General features: G+C 51.2%; 2 protein-coding genes across 4 annotated transcripts in view; one reads left to right on the top strand and one right to left on the bottom strand.

The window, feature by feature from the left end:
* The window catches only part of DCAF1 (DDB1 and CUL4 associated factor 1), a 72894-nt gene extending 63468 nt beyond the window's left edge, over nt 1-9426 (top strand). For all 3 annotated transcript variants that reach the window (XM_027581684.1, XM_027581685.1, XM_027581683.1), the window contains 2 exons: nt 3998-4250; nt 8453-9426. In XM_027581684.1, the coding sequence (XP_027437485.1) occupies nt 3998-4250; nt 8453-8511 (312 nt within the window). In that variant the 3' untranslated portion in view covers nt 8512-9426. The remainder of the gene's footprint in view (nt 1-3997; nt 4251-8452) is intronic.
* A 3415-nt stretch (nt 9427-12841) lies between these two features.
* Nucleotides 12842-15987, bottom strand: RBM15B (RNA binding motif protein 15B). Its single transcript, XM_027581686.1, has one exon. The coding sequence runs from the start codon at nt 15885-15887 to the stop codon at nt 13197-13199; it is 2691 nt and encodes an 896-aa protein (XP_027437487.1). The 5' UTR covers nt 15888-15987; the 3' UTR covers nt 12842-13196.
* Between the last annotated feature and the right edge of the window lie 1989 nt (nt 15988-17976).

Below are 17976 nucleotides of genomic sequence, written 5' to 3'. Positions count from 1 at the left end.
AGTTGTAGGAACCTCTGTGCTAAGGAGATCTGCAAGAGACCAGGTACAGATGAGCCCAGTGTGGAGGCCAGGATTGTTGTCGGTCACCATAGAGAAGCCCCCGGTTGGCCACCCAGGCCTTCCTGTTCCTTTAGGAAGGTGGTGGTCATTGTAACAGGAACAACAAACTTTTGTTGAACACTTTGTATATGCGAGATACTTTCCAAAGAGATTATATACATACATGCATACACGTTCCCCCCACTCCCCTTCAAATGCTAACAACAACCCTATGAGGCAAAGTAAATCATCCCAAAGTCGGTTACTGCATCAGTAGAGTTCAGTGGCAGCAGCCTGGCTCCAGAGCAAACACCATTAATCGCTGCCCTGTGGAATAGTGTGGGCAAAAGCCAGACTGTCCAGTGTTGGAGGAAGAGAGAGTGAGGGAATAAGTGAGCAAGTGGTGGCGGGGTACCTGGAAGCTGGGAATAGGGTTTATCTGGAAGCAATGTGGAGCCTGTGTGGATGGAGGAAGTGGTGGTTAGGTTTGGGCAACCTGGCCCTCCTCAGAGAAGATGAGAAGCCAGTGGAGAGAAGTGTGAAGGTGGATGTGGGGGTGAGGTGGGTGACTGTGGTAATGAGATCCAGAGAGGACTGCCACTCAGAGAATGAGTGGAAGGCTGGCTTCCTAGTCAGACCAGGGTTAAGTCAGGTTTAGATGTGGAGATGGGACCAGAGGGCAGCTGAGGGAGCTCATGCCAGTTGACTTCTCTGTATAGGAGGGGAGTGGGTTGATAATCAGCAGGGGTTTGGGGTTTTGGACAGCCATGAAATTAACAGTGGAATTGAGAAGAGTTTGGGTATTCTTCCTGTAGGAAAATTTATTAGTTCAAAACATCCTGGCCCTGAGTCTCTCTGATTCTGTTTCCAAGGCCTTAAAGTTGTAGAGAATTTTTAAAACACCACATTCCTAGATCTAAAACCTTACCCAAATGTTGTTGAAGATGATTCTGGATTTTAGCAAGATTTTTTTTCATTAATAATTTTTAGTTTCTTTTCTTTTGTGTTTTTTTTTTTAAACTACTTTTGACCACTCCTTAAATCTTTAGATATGAAAGAGAGGGGCTCATGTTACCAATCAGGTACTTAAACCAGCCGAGAATGCTCCTAAAATTACTTCCTGGACCCTCTTTTGGTTTCAGCTACAGAATTAGATTCTACAATATTTTGTTTTCTCTTTCTTTTCTTTTCTTTCTTTCTTTCTTTCTTTCTTTCTTTCTTTCTTTCTTTCTTTCTCTTCTTTCTCTTCTTTTTCTTTCTTTCTTCTTTCCTTCCTTCCTTCCTTCCTTCCTTCCTTCCTTCCTTCCTTCCTTCCTTCCTTTTCTTTCTCCTTCCTTCCTTCCTTCGTCTTGCTTCCTTTCTTGTCTTTCTGCCTTCCTTCCTTGCTTTCTCTTTCTTCCCCCCCCCCTTTTTTTTTAAGATTTTATTTATCTGAGGGAGAGATCACTAGTGGAGGGGGGGGCAGAGGGAGAGGGGGAAGCGGACTCCTCTCCACTGAGCCTGGAGCCTGATGCAGGGCTTGATCCCAGGACCCTGAGATCATGACCTGAGCTGAAACCAAGAGTTGGGTGCTTAACCTACTGAGCCACCCAGGCGCCCCAGATTGTACAGTATTTTGGACAGATCTTGTGAGCCTGTTTCGTGATTCAGGTTTCAGATTTAAAATTTAGAAAGTGAGTTTATGGCCATATCCATGTGTAACAAAATACATGTTAAACCGGCGTTGGTCATTAACCATAGAGTTTAAATGATGGAGTGATGTATTTTACTTGAGATTCAGGTAGAGCCTCCCCTTCCTACTCATTTCCCTTGTCTTGTCATGGTCACAGAAGTCCTCATGGCCTTCTGGGATGAATATCAGACCCTGATTTACCTATTTTTCTAGGATTGCTTTTGATTCAGGAGCTTTTTTGCATTTCTCCTGGATCAGCTAGGCTTTGATGTTTTTAGAAATGGAAAAGAATGGTCTTCCTAAATTTGCTGGCTAATAGATGCCTGTTTGAACCATGTAACTGTTTACATACTCAGCTGTGGACCTTTAAAAGTTATGGGACATTGAAAATTTATGTAAATTGCCCAGGTTCACATGCCATGTAATTGGCAGAGCTAGGATTCTAACCCAGGCGTGTTTGATCCCAAAACCTGGGCATATTCTCCTGTGCCACTCTTTAAATAATGCCAAATGTGCATATCAGTAACTATGCATTAATTTCAGAATTAAAAATAAAGTTATGCCATTTTCAATTTTAAATATTGTCCCATAGAGGCTTAAGAAACACAGAGCTTTGGATACTTTTTTCTTTAATGTACTCATTTTTAACTGTGGTACTTTATTAATGGATTAGAACTAATTTTGGTCAAGGCCATAAAAATATGCGTGGAAAAAAGAGGTAAAAATTGTAATCTGGTAAGCACTTTGGATTGTTTCCCTGAATTTTGACCCTTCTCCCTTTTGCCAGCATTTGTATGAGCTGATATGCTTACAGGGGCTAAGGAGCTTGTCTGTGTCTCAGTTTGTCATTATTGCCTCCAAGCACTCTCAACGCCTTTCCAGTAGGTGAATGCATAGTAGCCGTCTGTGTGGAGGAGATAACGTGGCCTAAGCTGTGGAACAGTGGCCTCAGGCTGTCATGTGTGTTTTCGTATACAAGCACGTGCAAGCTCTGGTCTAGACAGTACACACATTTGTACATGCCTTAGGTTTACTGGGTAAAGGGGTTAGTCTTTCCCATATAGCTGCCAGAAATTGTTGAAAAGTCTGAAGTCAAACAGCATATCAAAAAGTCTAGGGTGGTTCCAGAATTATCAAAAGTCTATAAAGCATGGCTACTCTACTGCGTAGCCTAGTTTATATTATAGCTGATGAACACTAGTGGCCAAAACACAAAATTTGGATTTTAAGTGATTGGCATGAAGCAACACTTTAAAAATGTGTTTATTTTTTTTTTTCTGTGTATGTTGGGCTTATTCTTTCTTGACTTTCATTAGGCTGATAAATGAATTTTATATATTATTGTTGCAGGAGTTAGAGTCCTTTTGCTGCTGGCAAGATTGACAGTTGATGTTTGAGCAGGAGGATAAATGAATGATGGTCACATTTACTTGGGAACACCTGTTATCCTTATCAAAACAGAGGTGTCTTTGTTTCCTTTCAAGCAGGAAAGGACACAACTTGGATTCTAGCACAAAGTTGAAATCTGTGGCAGAGGCTAGAATGTATCCTTTATAAAGCCCAGGGTACCCAGAACCAGTATTTCATTAGTTTTCTGGTAGTTTTCCTGACTTTGGAAAGATCTCTTAAGAATGGAGGGAAGGACAGTTTCTCTAGCACTTTTTGTGGGTTTTCGTGTGTGGCTTGTAACAGAAGATGTAGGTATCTTTTATGTTCTGTATTGCAAAGTCAGTTTTGGTGGACAGTTAGATCACTGGATTCTTAAGATAGCACTGTTAGAGGTTTACCCACCTCCTTGGTCATAAGATCAAGGGTAAGACCTTGAACGGCTTCGGAGCTGACTCAGCAGCCGTGTTCTTTCTCTGTCTTGTTAAAGCGTTGCTTTTTAGATTCCAGTAGGAGCTTTTGTCCAGTGACCCAACTGACTTCACTTGGTTTGGTTGATGCAGGAGAGAGAGGAGTTCCCTTGGTTTATTAGTTATTTAGGAACCTAGAATGTTGATGGCTGAGACCTCTGTGAATGAATTGTGTATTTTCTTGGATAAGGGCTGTGTGCCCAGTAATGCCTTTGTGGAGTGAAGACTCATCCTTGTCTGAGAGGTGCTTTGAGTATCTTGGGGAACATGTGTGTGGCTGTCTTTGTCTTCATTAGATTACCTAGATGACCACTCTTTTTAGTGACAGTTTCCTCCCCTGTCCTTTGGGAAGAAGGGAAAGACTTCCCATGTGGCCCACATGGGTTAGGCCTCTGTGTTTTTCCTAACGGGCCTCATGCTCTCTTACCAGGAAGAGGAAGAACAGGAGGAAGAAGATGACGATGAAGATGACGACGACACTGATGACCTAGATGAGCTGGACACTGACCAGTTGCTGGAGGCGGAGTTGGAGGAGGATGACAACAACGAGAACGCGGGAGAGGATGGGGACAATGACTTTTCTCCCTCCGACGAGGAGCTCGCAAACCTTCTAGAGGAGGGAGAGGATGGGGAGGATGAAGACTCTGATGCAGACGAGGAAGTGGAACTGATCCTGGGGGACAGTAAGTCTAGGGCCGACCCTGAGGCTGAGCCTTGGCACCCGGGGGAGGCCCCTTCCCCGCACTCTGCCGGCAAGCGAGCCCCACCAGTTCTGTGCCCCGTTATCTGTAGATTCATCACTGGCCCCTTGAGGAAAAGCAGTTTCACATCTCTGATCCTGTCCTCTTTCACCAGACTGTGTTACTAAAAGGCTGTTACCTCGTCTTTAAAATAGAGGTTGGCAAACTTTCTCTGTAAAGGTTGGACAGCTAAATATTTTTCACTTTGTGGGCCATATGGGTTCTCTTGCAGCTCCTCAGCTTTGCTGTGACAGTGTCAAAGCAGCCAGAGACCAGGTGTAAATTAATGATCGTGGCTGTGTTTTAGAAGTAAAACTTTACTTAGAAAAATGTGTGGTGGGCTTGGTTTGGCCCATGGGCTGTAGTTTGTTGACTCCTGCTTTGAAGGATTAGCCTTAGAATGGAAGGCCAAAGGGTGGTTCTTCCTGAGGGGCGGAGCCAGACTTGGCAGCTGCTTCTGGGGTGCTGTGCCTGCTCCTTTCTACAGTTACAAAGTAAAAGCCCTCTTGTGGAGGAGTCTTTTCCTGTGTGCTCTTGCCTAAGCCCTCTTACAGGCCAGGCGACAAATGTTTCTCTTTGGCTTGTTTGGTCTTCCTCGCCCCCTCTAAGTTATGAAGTACAAGCTCCAATTTTTCTAGTAATTTCCCTTTTGGACAGGTTTCTGAAGTCAGGTTTTCTCCTGACCGTGCTAATGAATCCTGAATAAACCAGTTACTAGTTCTAAGAGTCTCTTAGCTCTGCAGTTATATTCTGCCCACTTCAAGAGGATCTGTCCAGCAGCATCACTGTGACATATGTCACTGTTGACAGACGTCTGCTTGCTGTGGTCCTGGTTCTTGTGCTACCCTGGCTAAATGATGGGGAGTCATCCCTGAGATACCCAGCCATTTTCATGTAGCCAGTCAGGCCAGTATGCTCACAACTATGGCAGGTATGATGCCTAACATGGGAGCCACTAACCACATGTGGCCATTAAAATGTAAATGAAAAATTCATGTCATTTCCTGCCCACATTTGAAGTATTTGGTAGCTGTGTGTGGTTACCATATTGTACAGCACAGATACAGAACATTTACATGAAATTCATTTACAGGAAATTCTGTGTGCCGGCCTAGGCCCAACTTATGCCAAGCCTCTTCATAGTAGCTGCTTGGTTTTTATAATCATTGGTGTCTGGTGGTGGGAGGGGGAATGTGCATGTACATGTGTGTGTGTGGTCGCGGAGCTTGGGTGACAGTACGTATTTAAGCCTATGTATAAAAGATTCTATTTCACAGTGACCCAAATCCATTTTCTTTGGGATAAATCTTAGATGTGCTTCTATCCCTCCAATTAAAGGCAGGATTGTCTTAGGGGAGACATTTTCTTACATAAGTCCTCTTGCCAAAGTTGTATATAGAGGAAGCTGTGTAGGGGCCGTGCCTTCTATGTTGTCATCTGCTGCTTACCAATTTCCATACTTGGAGGTTGAGGTGATTCACTGGAGGAGGACTGGCCTTGTCCCTAGCCATGGTCAGAGAGCCAGGAAAGGGATTAAAGGGCGAGGCACACATGACAGTATCAAGAGTAAAGGGGCAGTTTTTACCGACCTTTTTGTCATCTGTGAATAGGGCCATGTTGGGTACAAGTTCTGTTTCCTTCCAAATAACAAGGTAGGCCAGGAGGGCTACTGGTGCTGGTACCCTGCTATGAGAGTAGCACCAACTTTTTTTTTTTAAGCACTAACTTTTTTATTCTTAATTTGAATATAAAGCCACTAAATTTGTATTTGGCCTGTAAAATTACTGCCTCCTTTACTTGTTTAGGAAATTCTTTTAGGCCTTAGAGGTACTGGAAAAACCTTTATTCTGTTAGCAACGAGATAACACTTTATTTTGGTAAGAATATTTATGATGTGAAAATGCCATAATAGTTGACAACTTGAGGACTTTTCAGCTTGGGCTCTAGAACTGAGGTGGTGATGTGGAGGAGGCATGGGTGGCATGTCCTGCATCGCTGTTTGAGAGAGGCCTCCAGGAGCGTACAGCAGAGCAGGCTGAGGGGCTGTTCTCTGTACCCTTGGTTTGCTGGTATTTTGCTTCAGTAATCATCTAGAGCATTCGCTCTTAACCTTTCTGAGCTTATGGAGCCTTTTACGATGTGATGAGAGTCACTGAGACTGTAGAAAAACCACACCCCTGTGCCCCCCCATAACTTTGTGAGGCCCCGATCCCATAGAGACCCAGTGATTGGTTTCAGATGCAGAACCCCAACCCTAGGAAGAGAAAACACCTTGACTCTGAAGTCTTGTGTGTGTTCTCTGGTCCAGTCAGTTCTCCCTCCCCCAAAAGCCTGTATGTTGTAGAGCAAGAGCTTAAACATTGTGGGGATTGATTATTTACATCTAGACTGCCTTTGCCTCAAAGGGCTCAGGAGAGGTCCTGACCAGGGTCTGGGATTGGGTCTCTTCAACACTTGAAGATACGAAAAGGCTGAGGAAAGGAGAGCAGAGGAGCCCTGGGACCACCAAGAGGGAGTCTGTGCCCAGGCCCTTAAGGTTCTCTCAAACACTGCGCCCGACAGTTATTTGTGTAAAGAAGATCGTGTCCCCGCCCTCTCCCAGCTGCACTTACACTCTGTACGTGTGATGCAGAGTGGTTAACACTCTTAGCAGCTGCACAGCTGGTGGCCCGGCCTCAGGCAGGTGGTCTGGCATTGTGAATCCTAGATTGCAGGAGCCCTGGGGGAGTCTCTGGAGGTCTGCCACGGCTGAGGACGCTGTGTTGTGCAGGCCTACCTGTTGGCGGTTCCTTCTGGAGGTCTTGCAGCAAGGAATCTGACCAGGCTGTTCAGCTCAGCTTGTCAGGTGTTTGTTCTCCCCGCTCCTCACCAGTAGTCCGGCTACGCTTGTGCCCTCTTAGACCCAGGAGCAGTTTTTTTCCAGACATCTCTCTTGTTTACGTTCAGGACTTTGTTGTATCACAGCCATGTGTTTGTTGATTTTCCTTTATCCACTCCCGTTTTCTTCGTAAAGGAAATTGTAGTGAATGACAGAAGGTTTGGGAACATGGGTTGTTCTTGCTTCAGCTTTCCTGAGAGTCGATTGTCAGGTGTCTGGGAAAGGCTGATGGGGAATGCTATGGAGCCATTGGTGTCTCTGTCTGCATGGGAAGTCCACAGCCCGGGGGCTCACAGCCTGTCTGCTCACTTCCCTGGAGACCTTGTTAAAATGGTTTCACAGCTTCCTGAGCTGTAGTCAAAGGGGGCACCAAGGCCCTTCCCTTACCTTCACTCAGAGCGAATACTAGAGTCCTCAGGAGCTAGGTAACTATGTTTCTCTCCAGTTGGACATGATGTATCTCATTTTGAAGGGTCTTTTGCCTTGTTTCACTCCTCAGTGGATCCTTCCAGAGGTGTTAGTTAATGTGGTCTGTTCACTGCCTGAGAAGGCAGATGGTCCAGTGGAGGTCTCCTCCTGTGCCAGAGACATGGTGCTACCCTTCCAGGATGTTCTAGCTGCTCCCTGCTGGCCTACGGCCTTGAGTTTCTAGGTACTCGTTCTCTGGTATTACCACATGCTGGCCTGTACCTTTTTGGGAACTTGTTCCCTGCTGATTATATTCAGAGGAAAGACTCCTTGGTTGACAGTCTCTACCTTTATGGGGTCTTCTGATAAGAGAGTTGTTGAGTTTAAAAGAAATCTCATTCTTGCTTGGGCTCAGCCTGCCTTTTTAGTGGCCCTGGGTGTGTGGGGGGGGCGGGGGGGGGGGCGGTCAGGCAGGCCTTTGCGCCTGTCCTGGAAGGACATAAGGCCATAGGACTGCGGAGGCTCACTCATTTCTCCCTCAGCCCTGCCCCTTTTGCAGCCATTTAGAAGTTTCAGAGGGTTTGCAGGGCCCCCCAGTCAGGAAGAACCTCTCGAAGGCAGAGAGCATTGCATCCAGGCCCTGTGAAAGGTGCAGGAACAGGTCCCAGGGGTGGTCACTGTTGCCAACAAGTATATTCTCCAGAGCCAGCTCCACGGAGTTAATTGATGTGTTTTCTTCTTTCTGGAAACTGGTAATTAACTTTGCTTAGGTATAAATGTATGTGTATAAAGGTGCTTCCTTCCTGAAAGCTTCCTCTAAGTCTGGTGCGTAATCTAGTCTCTCCCTCTTCCCTTTCAGCGGATAGCTCTGACAACTCTGATTTGGAAGATGACATCATCTTATCTCTGAATGAGTGAGGAGCCATCACCGTGTGCAAGACATTCCTGACAGGCGAGAAACTGAGTCAGATGAATTGAGAACACCTTCCTTTCCCTTTCTCCCAGGGCTATCTTTTAAGGAACTGCATGCCCTGCATTCAGAGGATTATGGCTTAGAGAGCCTCACTGGAATCTGAGGGTCCTTCTAAAACAATAACAACCACAAAAAAGACAACAGGGGTTAGGCCCTATTCTGCTTCCCCCTTCTCCTAGGATGGACAGCTCTTTCCTCAAGGGGAAAAAAACATGTCTCTGGGGTTATTTCACAATATATTTTCTTTGTATAACGTTCTTTACTTAAAGAACAAATAGTTTTTTATAAAATTTAAAAAGAAAAAAAAAAAAAAACCAGGCATTTATAACTGAGGGTATGAACTTATATCCACCAGGTCTCTTGTCCCAGCACCTCATTTTCTATGGAAGAAAATGATGTCTAAAGAACAATATGGAGGCATTTTTACATACGTATTTAAATGAAAAGGAAAATCGTGGTTTCTTAAATTGATAAGGATTAAGAATATTTTATTATAAATATAATATATGATTTTTTAACCTGTTCTGTTGCCTCATATGCTGTCAGGTTAAGTTGTTTTCCTTCTTGCCAGAGGTGGGGAGGAAGGCAGTGCTTATTTGCTGAGTAAATGCCTAGATTCACCCACCTTCATGGTTTGGGGGCAGCAAGGTCATTGTGGATATTGGTTTTGTGGAGTTGAGGGAACTTAGGATATAAGTTCACTCCCTCTATTTTTCTTTGTGATTCAGTTTTTCAAAAAATTTTTTTTCTTCCTTCTCCCCAATGTGGAAATTACAAATCAAAGGCCTTTTTCTTTAATGTAAAGTGTATTTATTTAAAAAAAAAATACAAAATAAACTACAAGTCTGTCTTTGTTTGTTTATGGCCTTTCCCTGTTCTCTTTTACCAAAGTGCGGTGGTCCCTTTCCCTGCAACTCTAGCCAGCCAGTAGAGAAGACGCCTTCCGAGAGAGGCAGTCCAGGATGGTGGTGAGACTCATTCTGCCCAAATAAAGCACTCTGGGGAGAAAAGTAGCTTAGTCACAGTGTCTAACCTTGGTCTGTGGCCCTCCCCCCGAGGGAGTATTGGTCTGTGCCCGAGAACCACGCTGGGGTGGTGGAGGCGGTGTTTGGGCATTGTGTGCTGTGGACACATCTCTCTGTCCCAGGTTCTGACGTAAGAAGGCAGCTCTGCAGTACAGATTTGGTGGAGCTGGGAAGTTTCAGAGGAACATGCTGGCAGAGTTAAGGAGCGGCCACCTCTATAGTTAGTTGGGTGACCGTCATTACTGTTTCCTCAAGGGAGAGTTAATAGGGCACCAGAGCTGTTCTTCACTTTTGGCATTTTGGGGCAGCAGGGGCTTGGGCAGGCCAGGTGTAAAGATAGGGCTCAGGCCTCCAAAATCAGCCTGTGGTTGGTGGAACTGGGGTACTGCCAGGGAAAGTGCCACATGCTCTGACCTTTTCACTTAACCCACCTCACCCTGCTTTCCTCCCACAATAAATAGGAAACCACAGTTTCTTCCTTTGAGTTGCCCCAATAACAGCTTCTCGGTTTCTATTATGTAGGTATCAGATAGCTAGAGACTTTTCTCCCTTTGCCGAGAGAAGAGGGGACAGATGTGGTTGTGAAGTAAACAAGACAAGATGGCTAAAACTCACCAGGGGCTGGGAAAGCCCTGCTGGGCTCTGGAGCACCATCCAGTTGATCACACACACTGAGGCGGGCCTGTGTCACACGTACCTCTTGGTCCTTTAGAGAGCAGAGCTCTCAGCCCTTACGTTGCTTCATGCCTCACACCTAACCAGTGGAGTAGCCTTGACTGCTGGTGCTGGATGCATCAAGAGGAAACAGGTTAAAAGTCAACGAAAACACCCTTCTCGTCAGGAACTCCGCTGAGCCGCTGGCCATCTCCCTCAACTCTGCCGGCAGCTCTTGGGAGGGCCTGCAGGTCTCGGGGGTGGAGATGGGGACCTCCGACAGGGAAGCAGAGTTGTGGTTGACTTGACAACACGCCCTGAGAGGCTAAGGAGACATCAGCCCTCTTTCTTACTATACCAGGGCTTAAGATATGAGTCACTTAGAAGAAACACGTACAATACTAGCAAACCAACAGTGAGGCAAAATTTGCCTCAGATTGTTTTGTTTTTTGTTTTGCCTTTAAGCGACACCTCAGACACGACCCGAACCCCCAGGTGGAGGCTCTGGACACCTGCAGTTAAGTTGTTCTCTCTCTGGGACAGTCTGAAATCAATCGGTGCCTTGACCACCTGACCTGCTAGGTCTGAGAGTTCACAGAACCTGCTTTGTCTTAGAGCCAAAGGAAGGAAGTGCTTGAGAAGAGGGTCAAAGAAGAGGCGCGGGAGGAGAGTCACAGCGGGTGGGCTCTGGTTCTTTTTGGGGCTATCCCTGAAGAGTAGACAAAGCAAGGGTTGAAATGTCTTCTCTAACCAGATTTCCTAGCAGGTTTACATCTGGGAATGATGCTGGGTGGTGCACGATTCTGGGTTCTGGGCACCCACTCTATGAAGAACAGCCCAGAGAAATTTTGAACTTCATGGGGCAAGGCAACTCTGGCCTGTGTGTGACCCAGGCATTTCTCGAACTGCAGGGAGCCCTGCATTGTGCCTTCAAGACACCCCTACCTCATTTGACCTGAACAAGTAAGGCCCACTCCTGCTTCCGGCAGTACGAGCTACCCTGGAATGGCGGAGCTGTCGTCAGCTGAGTCCCCCACAGACGTGCTCAGACACCTGGCAGTTGTGGCCACAGCTCAAGTACAAACAGGCAAATAAACGCACTTAACACTTCCTTTGTGCATGTTTTCTGTTGTGAACGTGCTTGTTCTCATGAGCACGCGCTGTGGCCCGGTGAGCAGTATCTCCCCAGGCACCTTCCCCTGTTCATTTTAAATCTCCGAGGTCTCAAAAAGCCACCTCTTTCCCTGCGGAGGCAAGTATCCTCCAGGCAGTCCACACTGAGCTTCCTCCTCTACCTCAAAGCATCCCAGCTGTCACCTGTGTTCCCTTGCATGGGCTGGGGTTGTGGCCAGGAGGGTGGCGTGGCCACCAGAACCTGGAGTTCCTGGCCAGTTGGCTCATTTCTCTTACTGAGGCTGCTGTTGTCCCTCAGCTCTTTTGGGACATCCAGACTGCCACACACACACTGAAGAGTATATCTGGCCTGTGTTCTCTGGTGACAACTGCTGTGTCACTGGGTTCCCTCCCCAGTCCCCGATGGTGCTGGCTTCATTTGCCCTCTGATCTCATTAGAGACCAGGGAGGACAACATTTTACTCTTTCAAGCCATCTTTCCCTCCCAGCCGGAGGGTGCCTGCACATCCCTCCCCAGCTGGGCTTGAATGGCTCTGACTAGCATTGCCCCAGCGCCTTGGCACCTGTGACTTCATTTCCCCACAGAAGCACCTTTCTCCCAGTGGCCCCACCTCAGCAGCAGGGCAGGAGGCCACGGCACACGCTCACCTCACACCTGGGAAACAGGTACGTCAGTTAAGAGCATCTTCCTACTCTACCGTGCTCCCTTGCCGTGTTGCAAAAATTCTTCAGGGGTTCAGTGTCCTTCCCCCAAAAAGCTCTAGTGACTGGGCAGAGCCCCCCACCCACTGATACATTAGCCCCCAAACAAGGAAGAACCAGAATTTACAAACGCTGGGTACATTTCAAGAATGAACCAAAAGAAGCTCCTTCCCACCACCCTCCATTCTGGCATTTGGCTTCCGGTGTCCCTGGGAGTCTGAGGCAGCAGCTCTGCCTCCAGCCGGGTGTTCCCGGGCTGCCACAACAGCCACATTAAGGCTGAATAAGAGCGGGAGCCTGCGTCGATCTGGGACCCCGAGACCCTGTGGCATCCATACTGTACTTGTCTTCCCCATGACAAGACCACACAACTGCTAAAGACTACCTGCTTGCAAAAGGCCTCAAGATTAGGCGTGTTGTCCAACAGTTACAGCTCAAGCAGATGAACACACACGTTCAGGGCAGGAAAACGAAAACTCCGAAACCACCAAAGCTGCTGGCTATGGAGCTTAGGCTCAGGGCTCTGCTCAGGCAGGCAAGGGAGGGTCCAGAGGCAAACTGAACTTGCTGTCAGCCAAGGCTAAAAACAAATGTGAACGTAGTCCTGACTGGGCCCAAAGAGCTGAGAGACTGAGAGCCACCAACACGGCAGGATTCTGAGCTATACCCGGGCTGGGAAGTTGACAGAGCACTTGCATGCGTGTAGTGGGGAAGTCTTCCATTTACTGAGGAAAAATTTGATTAAACCAGGAGAACAGGATTAAAAATCCATCCTCTGACAAAGGCTTTACTGACAACTTTCCATACAGTTAGTCAAAAAATAAAAAAATACAGAACACAGCAGACAGTATCTCGTACACTAGAAATCAACGTGACAGGAGTCCCTTTTCTCATTGCTGTTAAAACAAAAGACAAAAAACAAAAACAAAACACAACCCTAAAATCTAAGAACTTAGTTTTGGTGGGGGGTCGGGACTCTGGTCCCCCATTAAATGAATCAAAATAACCCAGCAGAGAATTCAAACCAAGGGGGTAGGATGTGGGGAGGAGGTGGTGGTCAGATTTTAAAATAACTGCTTTTGTGACACAAATGCGGAGCTGGAAACAGGCTTGGGCTAGGCAGTGTCTCTTACTATAACTATCACCATGTGTTCTTCTTCTAGCTTGCCCAATGTCCTCAGTGCGGACTGGAGGTACTGCTGTGAAAAGTCGCAGGGCGGGAAGGCATAGAGCATGCCTGTGCTGTCTCTGCCCTTGGACCCACCCACCGGCAGGCTGATCACCCCCGCCGCCTGCTTCTGTTTCAAGTAGGAGACCAGGTTCCTGAGAAGCCGCCTCTGTAGGCCTGGCTCCACCGCGGGCATCCCCTCAGTGCCAGGCCCGCTGGGGGTCGCCTGGGTGGCTAGGAGCACCGCATAGCCATTGGGGCTCCCCTGCTTGATCCGCCGCGTGACCTCGTCGAGCTTGGGCTGGTCCAGTCGCAGACGCTGGGCGATCTTCAGCTGGGTCAGCTTGCTCCCAGAAGTGTGGTCTTTGAGGAGGCCCGTGATAACCCCCTGGTCCCCCTCTAGGATGTGCATAGATGTTGGGAAGCAGCTGTTTTTCAACACTAGGAGCCCATTCCAACCCAGCTGCAGCGTCTGGGCATACTCGGAAAGATTCTTGAGCTTTTTGGTCTCGTGTTTTGGCTCTTCCAGAGGCTTGGGCTCAGCCTCAGCGGTCCGATGATTGCGCTCGCTCTCTCGTGTCTTCTTCCCGTGGGAAGAGTCGGGAGCCTCATGGTGGTGGTGGTGGCTCCGCTCCTCAGCCCCATGTCTGCTGTTGCTGAGGGAGTTGCTGCTGGACTCCTTGGGCCCGTCACTGGAGTGGTTCTCCTTACGGCTTCGCTCAGGAGTGCGGTCAGAGCCCCGGTCCACCTGCTGCCCACCACCCTTGGTCCTGCTCCGTTCCTCGTAAGGGGAGTGAGTTGTCCTCCCGCGCTCACTGGAAAGGCTCCTCCGCTTCCGCCTCTCCTCCCAGGGCTTGGGCAGGCCCCGGTCCCCATCTCCCCAGCGCTCCCCACTCCGGCTGCGCACGGACCGGCTGTAGCCCTCCAGGCTGTTTCGGCGGTCAGAGCTTTTACTAGGGCTGGTCCAGTCCCCTTCCAAAAAGGTCCGGTCTCGGTCTGAGTACAGGAGGTGTGGGGGGGTCCTATCCCGCACCCGTAGGTCTGCATCCAGGTTTCGGTGCCGAGTATACCCGTCGGGGAGCAGCTCATAATGCACAGGGAGGGGTGAGGGCTGGTACTGCTGGGGATACCGAGTCTCCTCTGCTTTGGCAAAATCCACGCGCAGCCTCCGGTCTGGACCACCCAAGGGAAAGCCCCTCATTTTTGCACAGGCGGCCTGAGCTGCATCCAAGCTCTCGTACTGGATGTAGGCAAAGCTATCTCCCTTGACGTGATCAATGGTCCGAATGCTCCCAAAGCGGTCAAACTCCCGGGCCAGAGCGGCCAGTGAGGTGTTAGGTCCCAGGCCGCCCACCCAGAGGCGAGTGGTGGGGTTGGCCTTGCCGTAGCCTATCTTAATGGGGTTTCGACCAATCACCCGGCCCGACATGGCCACCTTAGCCCTGTGGGCCATGTCTAGGTTCTGGAACTTGAGGAAGGCATACGCACCACCCTGGCCACGGGCAGGCCTCTTGATGACCACCTCCTCAATGATGCCGTACTTCTCAAAGGCCCGCCGCAACTCCACCTCAGATACGCTGTGGTCCAGGTTCCCGATGAACAGGTTGCGCGTGGCCCGCTGGTCGTCCTCAGGCATCAGGTCCTCCTCGCACACGGCGGGGTAGCCGTAGGGGCGCCCGCGGTCGTCGTACAGCCCGTAGTAGTCCAGGGCCCGCTCCCGGGATAGCCCCACCGCGGCGGCCGCGGCAGCATCCAGGGCAAAGGCTGCCGCAGCGTGGCGGGCGCGGGGCTCCCGCAGCGGCGGGGCGGCTACTGGGGACAGCGAGCGCTGCTTGTACTGGTAGCCGCCATGCAAGGGAAGGTAGCCGAGCGGGTCCGCGGGCGCGGGCGGCCCCGGGGGCGGCGTGGAGGCGGCAGCGCTGCTACTGCTGCTTCGCCGGCTGCTCCCGCCGCCGCCGCCGCCGCCGCCGCCGCCGCCGCGCAGGTACACGGGCTCCACCTTGAGCGGCCGGTCGTAGAGCAGCAGCTGGCGGGCCAGGGCGTGCTGGCGGGCCTCGCGTGCGTCCTGCGGGTGCCGGAAGTTCACGTAGGCCACGCGGCCCAGCTCTGGCGTGTGCGACAGGCGCAGGCTGATCTCGCCGAAGCGCTTGAACTGGTGGAAGAGCCGGTCCTCGAGGTGCTCGGCGGGCAGCGCGGGGCTCAGGCTGCTGATGAGCAGCGTCTTGTACTCGGGCGCGGCCGCCGACGAGCCGGGACCCGCGGGCTCGGCCCCGGGCGGCGGCGGAGGTGGTGGCAGCGGAGACGCGCGGGGTGAAGCACCTGAAGCGCCTGGGTCCCCGGAGGCCTTGCCGCCGCGTCCCCCGCCGCCGGCGCCCGAGCCCGAGGAGCGGCCGCTGCTCGCACGGTGATTTGCGTCCCCGGCGCCGCGGCCGTCGCGATGCCCACCCCCGCCGCCCCCGCTACCGCGGGGTTTGTCACGGGCCCGCGCTGGAACGGGATGCTTGGCGCCGCCCGAGGCCTTGTGCGCCGCCCGCCGCCCGCCCGCCTCCGCCTCCCGTTCGCGCTCCCGCGGCCGCTTGGCCGACGATGACGAGCCGCGCCCGCTCGGGCTCGAGTCTCGCTCGCTCTGCCTCTTCATGGCGCCGGCGCTGCGGGCGGGCGGGCGGCCCGCAGGCCCCTCACAGCGGCGGCGGCGGCGGCCGAGGAGGCAGCGCCCCCGGCGCCGCCATCTTGGACAAAAGGACTCGGCGCGGCGGTGGCAGCGGGGCGGGGCGGGAGCGGCGCCCAGGGGCTGGGCATCGCGTTATCAGGCTGCGCCGGACTATCACGTGACTCCGCAGCGGGCGGGGCGAGAGCCGCGCCGGGCGTACGTCATCTGAATGCGCCGCCCCGTGTCACGTGATCTCGGGGCGGGCACGCGAGAGCCGCCCGACAGTGAGCTCTGACGCCACCGCGCGGCCAAGGGGCCGGGCTACGCGGAGATCGGGGACCTCGCGAGAGCACTGTGCCCGACCCCAGCGGGCTGCAGGCCCTAGGCCACCCGCTTCCGGCTCGGGGGTCCGCGTTGCGTGGAATGGGAGTGGCAGCGTCTGTGGGCACCGGGCTCCCTGGTCTGGTCTTGACCCAGCGCGGTCTCTTTACGTGGCATCTCCCCAATCCCCACCACAGCATCTCCCGACTGTGGTCCGGGATCGACAGGCGCGAGAACCTAAGCACGCCGCTCCCTAGGCCCCTTCTAGGACCCACGCCCCACAAAGCAGACATCCTCCGCGTTCTGGTAGCACCTGCAGCGGTCCCCAGAAAGGCCGCGACGACCATGGGCTATGAATGCAAAAGGCGAGGCCCGTTTGGGTTCAGGCAGAGAGAAACCCGAGCCAACAACCTACCTGCCCGTTTACTGAGTGGGTATAGGCTCCCTGGCGCCACGGGGTCCACCCTCTGCTGCGGCCTCCCGAGCAGATAGTGGGCTGCAAGGGCAGGGCCACGGAGCCAAGGGCGAAGAGAAGGCAAACCCAGTAGTTAACCACAGCTTGCCACGCTTACCTCTTGCTGACTAGTGCCCTTCTATCCACCTCCGGGGCCAGGACTTCTCCACAGGTGAGGTGCGGGGAGAATCCTGCCCAGGTGCCCAAGCCCCCTTGGGAAGGTTTCATTCTCCAGAGAGCTGCTGGACGCATCGCAAAAACTGACTCAGCTTCGGCAAGGAAACCGTGGGGGTGGGGAAGAGCCTACCAGTTCCTTCTCCCACAATCAATAAATAAAGCACCTCCTGGAGCAGCTGAGGCAGGTGCAAGGGGAAAGCTCTTATAAGAAACACCTGTAACAAAGAAACACCGGTAACGTTGCCTGATCTGAACTCCACTTCCAGAATGAGTTAACCCTTTGTAGATCACCTTAGGGGTCAGCCCTGCAGCGGTAGTGGTTGGTTTTCCCTGTGCCTGTGTTCAATGTGGCCTGTAGGCCACGGCCATTCATCTCCTAAGACTTCTGTCTTCAGCTGTGGATTTTCCCAGCACTTGTTCAGGGCTCAGGACACTGCACTTTGTCAGATCTTAATAGCCCACCTAATTCCCCCAAACAAGGAGGTCTTGGCCTGAGAAGTAGCTCAACCTTCTTGCTTCCCTCCTAGAAACAAGGTATTGAAGATGTGCTGGCTGTTGTTAGTGGATGCCACAGCAGGTGGTAACAAGGCCTATGGAGGCAAACTGAATTTAGCAGCATAAACGATGTGATCTGAAGTCTTCCTTGGAAAGCACTGCTTTAGTCCTTCCCTTCAGGTGGTCTCGGCAGGCCCAGGAAGCAGAGGGGTCTCCACCAAGTCACAGCTCATGCTGACAACTGGGCTTCCCAAAGCCAACCCCGGAGAGGAACTGAAAAACCAGACTCGGGACGAGAGACTTCATCAGTTGGACTTATCTTGGGTAAACAGGGCAAAAGGCAGCCTCTCACTGACTTTGTATAAACCAACGCCTGCAAATCTTACAAAACCCCAATTAGGCATCAGAAGCTTGGGACTGACACCAGGCCACAAACTCAGATGACCAAGTAGATGGCCAGATCTGGACAGTGGTTGGTGGAGGTAGCCAGGCCAAGAGCATGTTTAGAAATGTGATGGTACTGAACACTGGCAGTTACTGAGGTCATCCTCCCAGAAGGCCACACTAAATCAACCCTCCGTCCTGCTCAGGCACAGCCCCGATAAATCCCCTCCCTCGTACACCAGATCC

This window comes from Zalophus californianus, chromosome 1 (assembly GCF_009762305.2).
Source record: "Zalophus californianus isolate mZalCal1 chromosome 1, mZalCal1.pri.v2, whole genome shotgun sequence".
Lineage (NCBI taxonomy): Eukaryota > Metazoa > Chordata > Mammalia > Carnivora > Otariidae > Zalophus > Zalophus californianus.
This window is presented reverse-complemented; position numbering and strand designations above follow the sequence as displayed.

Excerpts from the sequence above, each read along its gene's own strand:
- RBM15B (XM_027581686.1), bottom strand. The coding sequence starts at position 15,887 with ATGAAGAGGCAGAGCGAGCGAGACTCGAGCCCGAGCGGGCGCGGCTCG.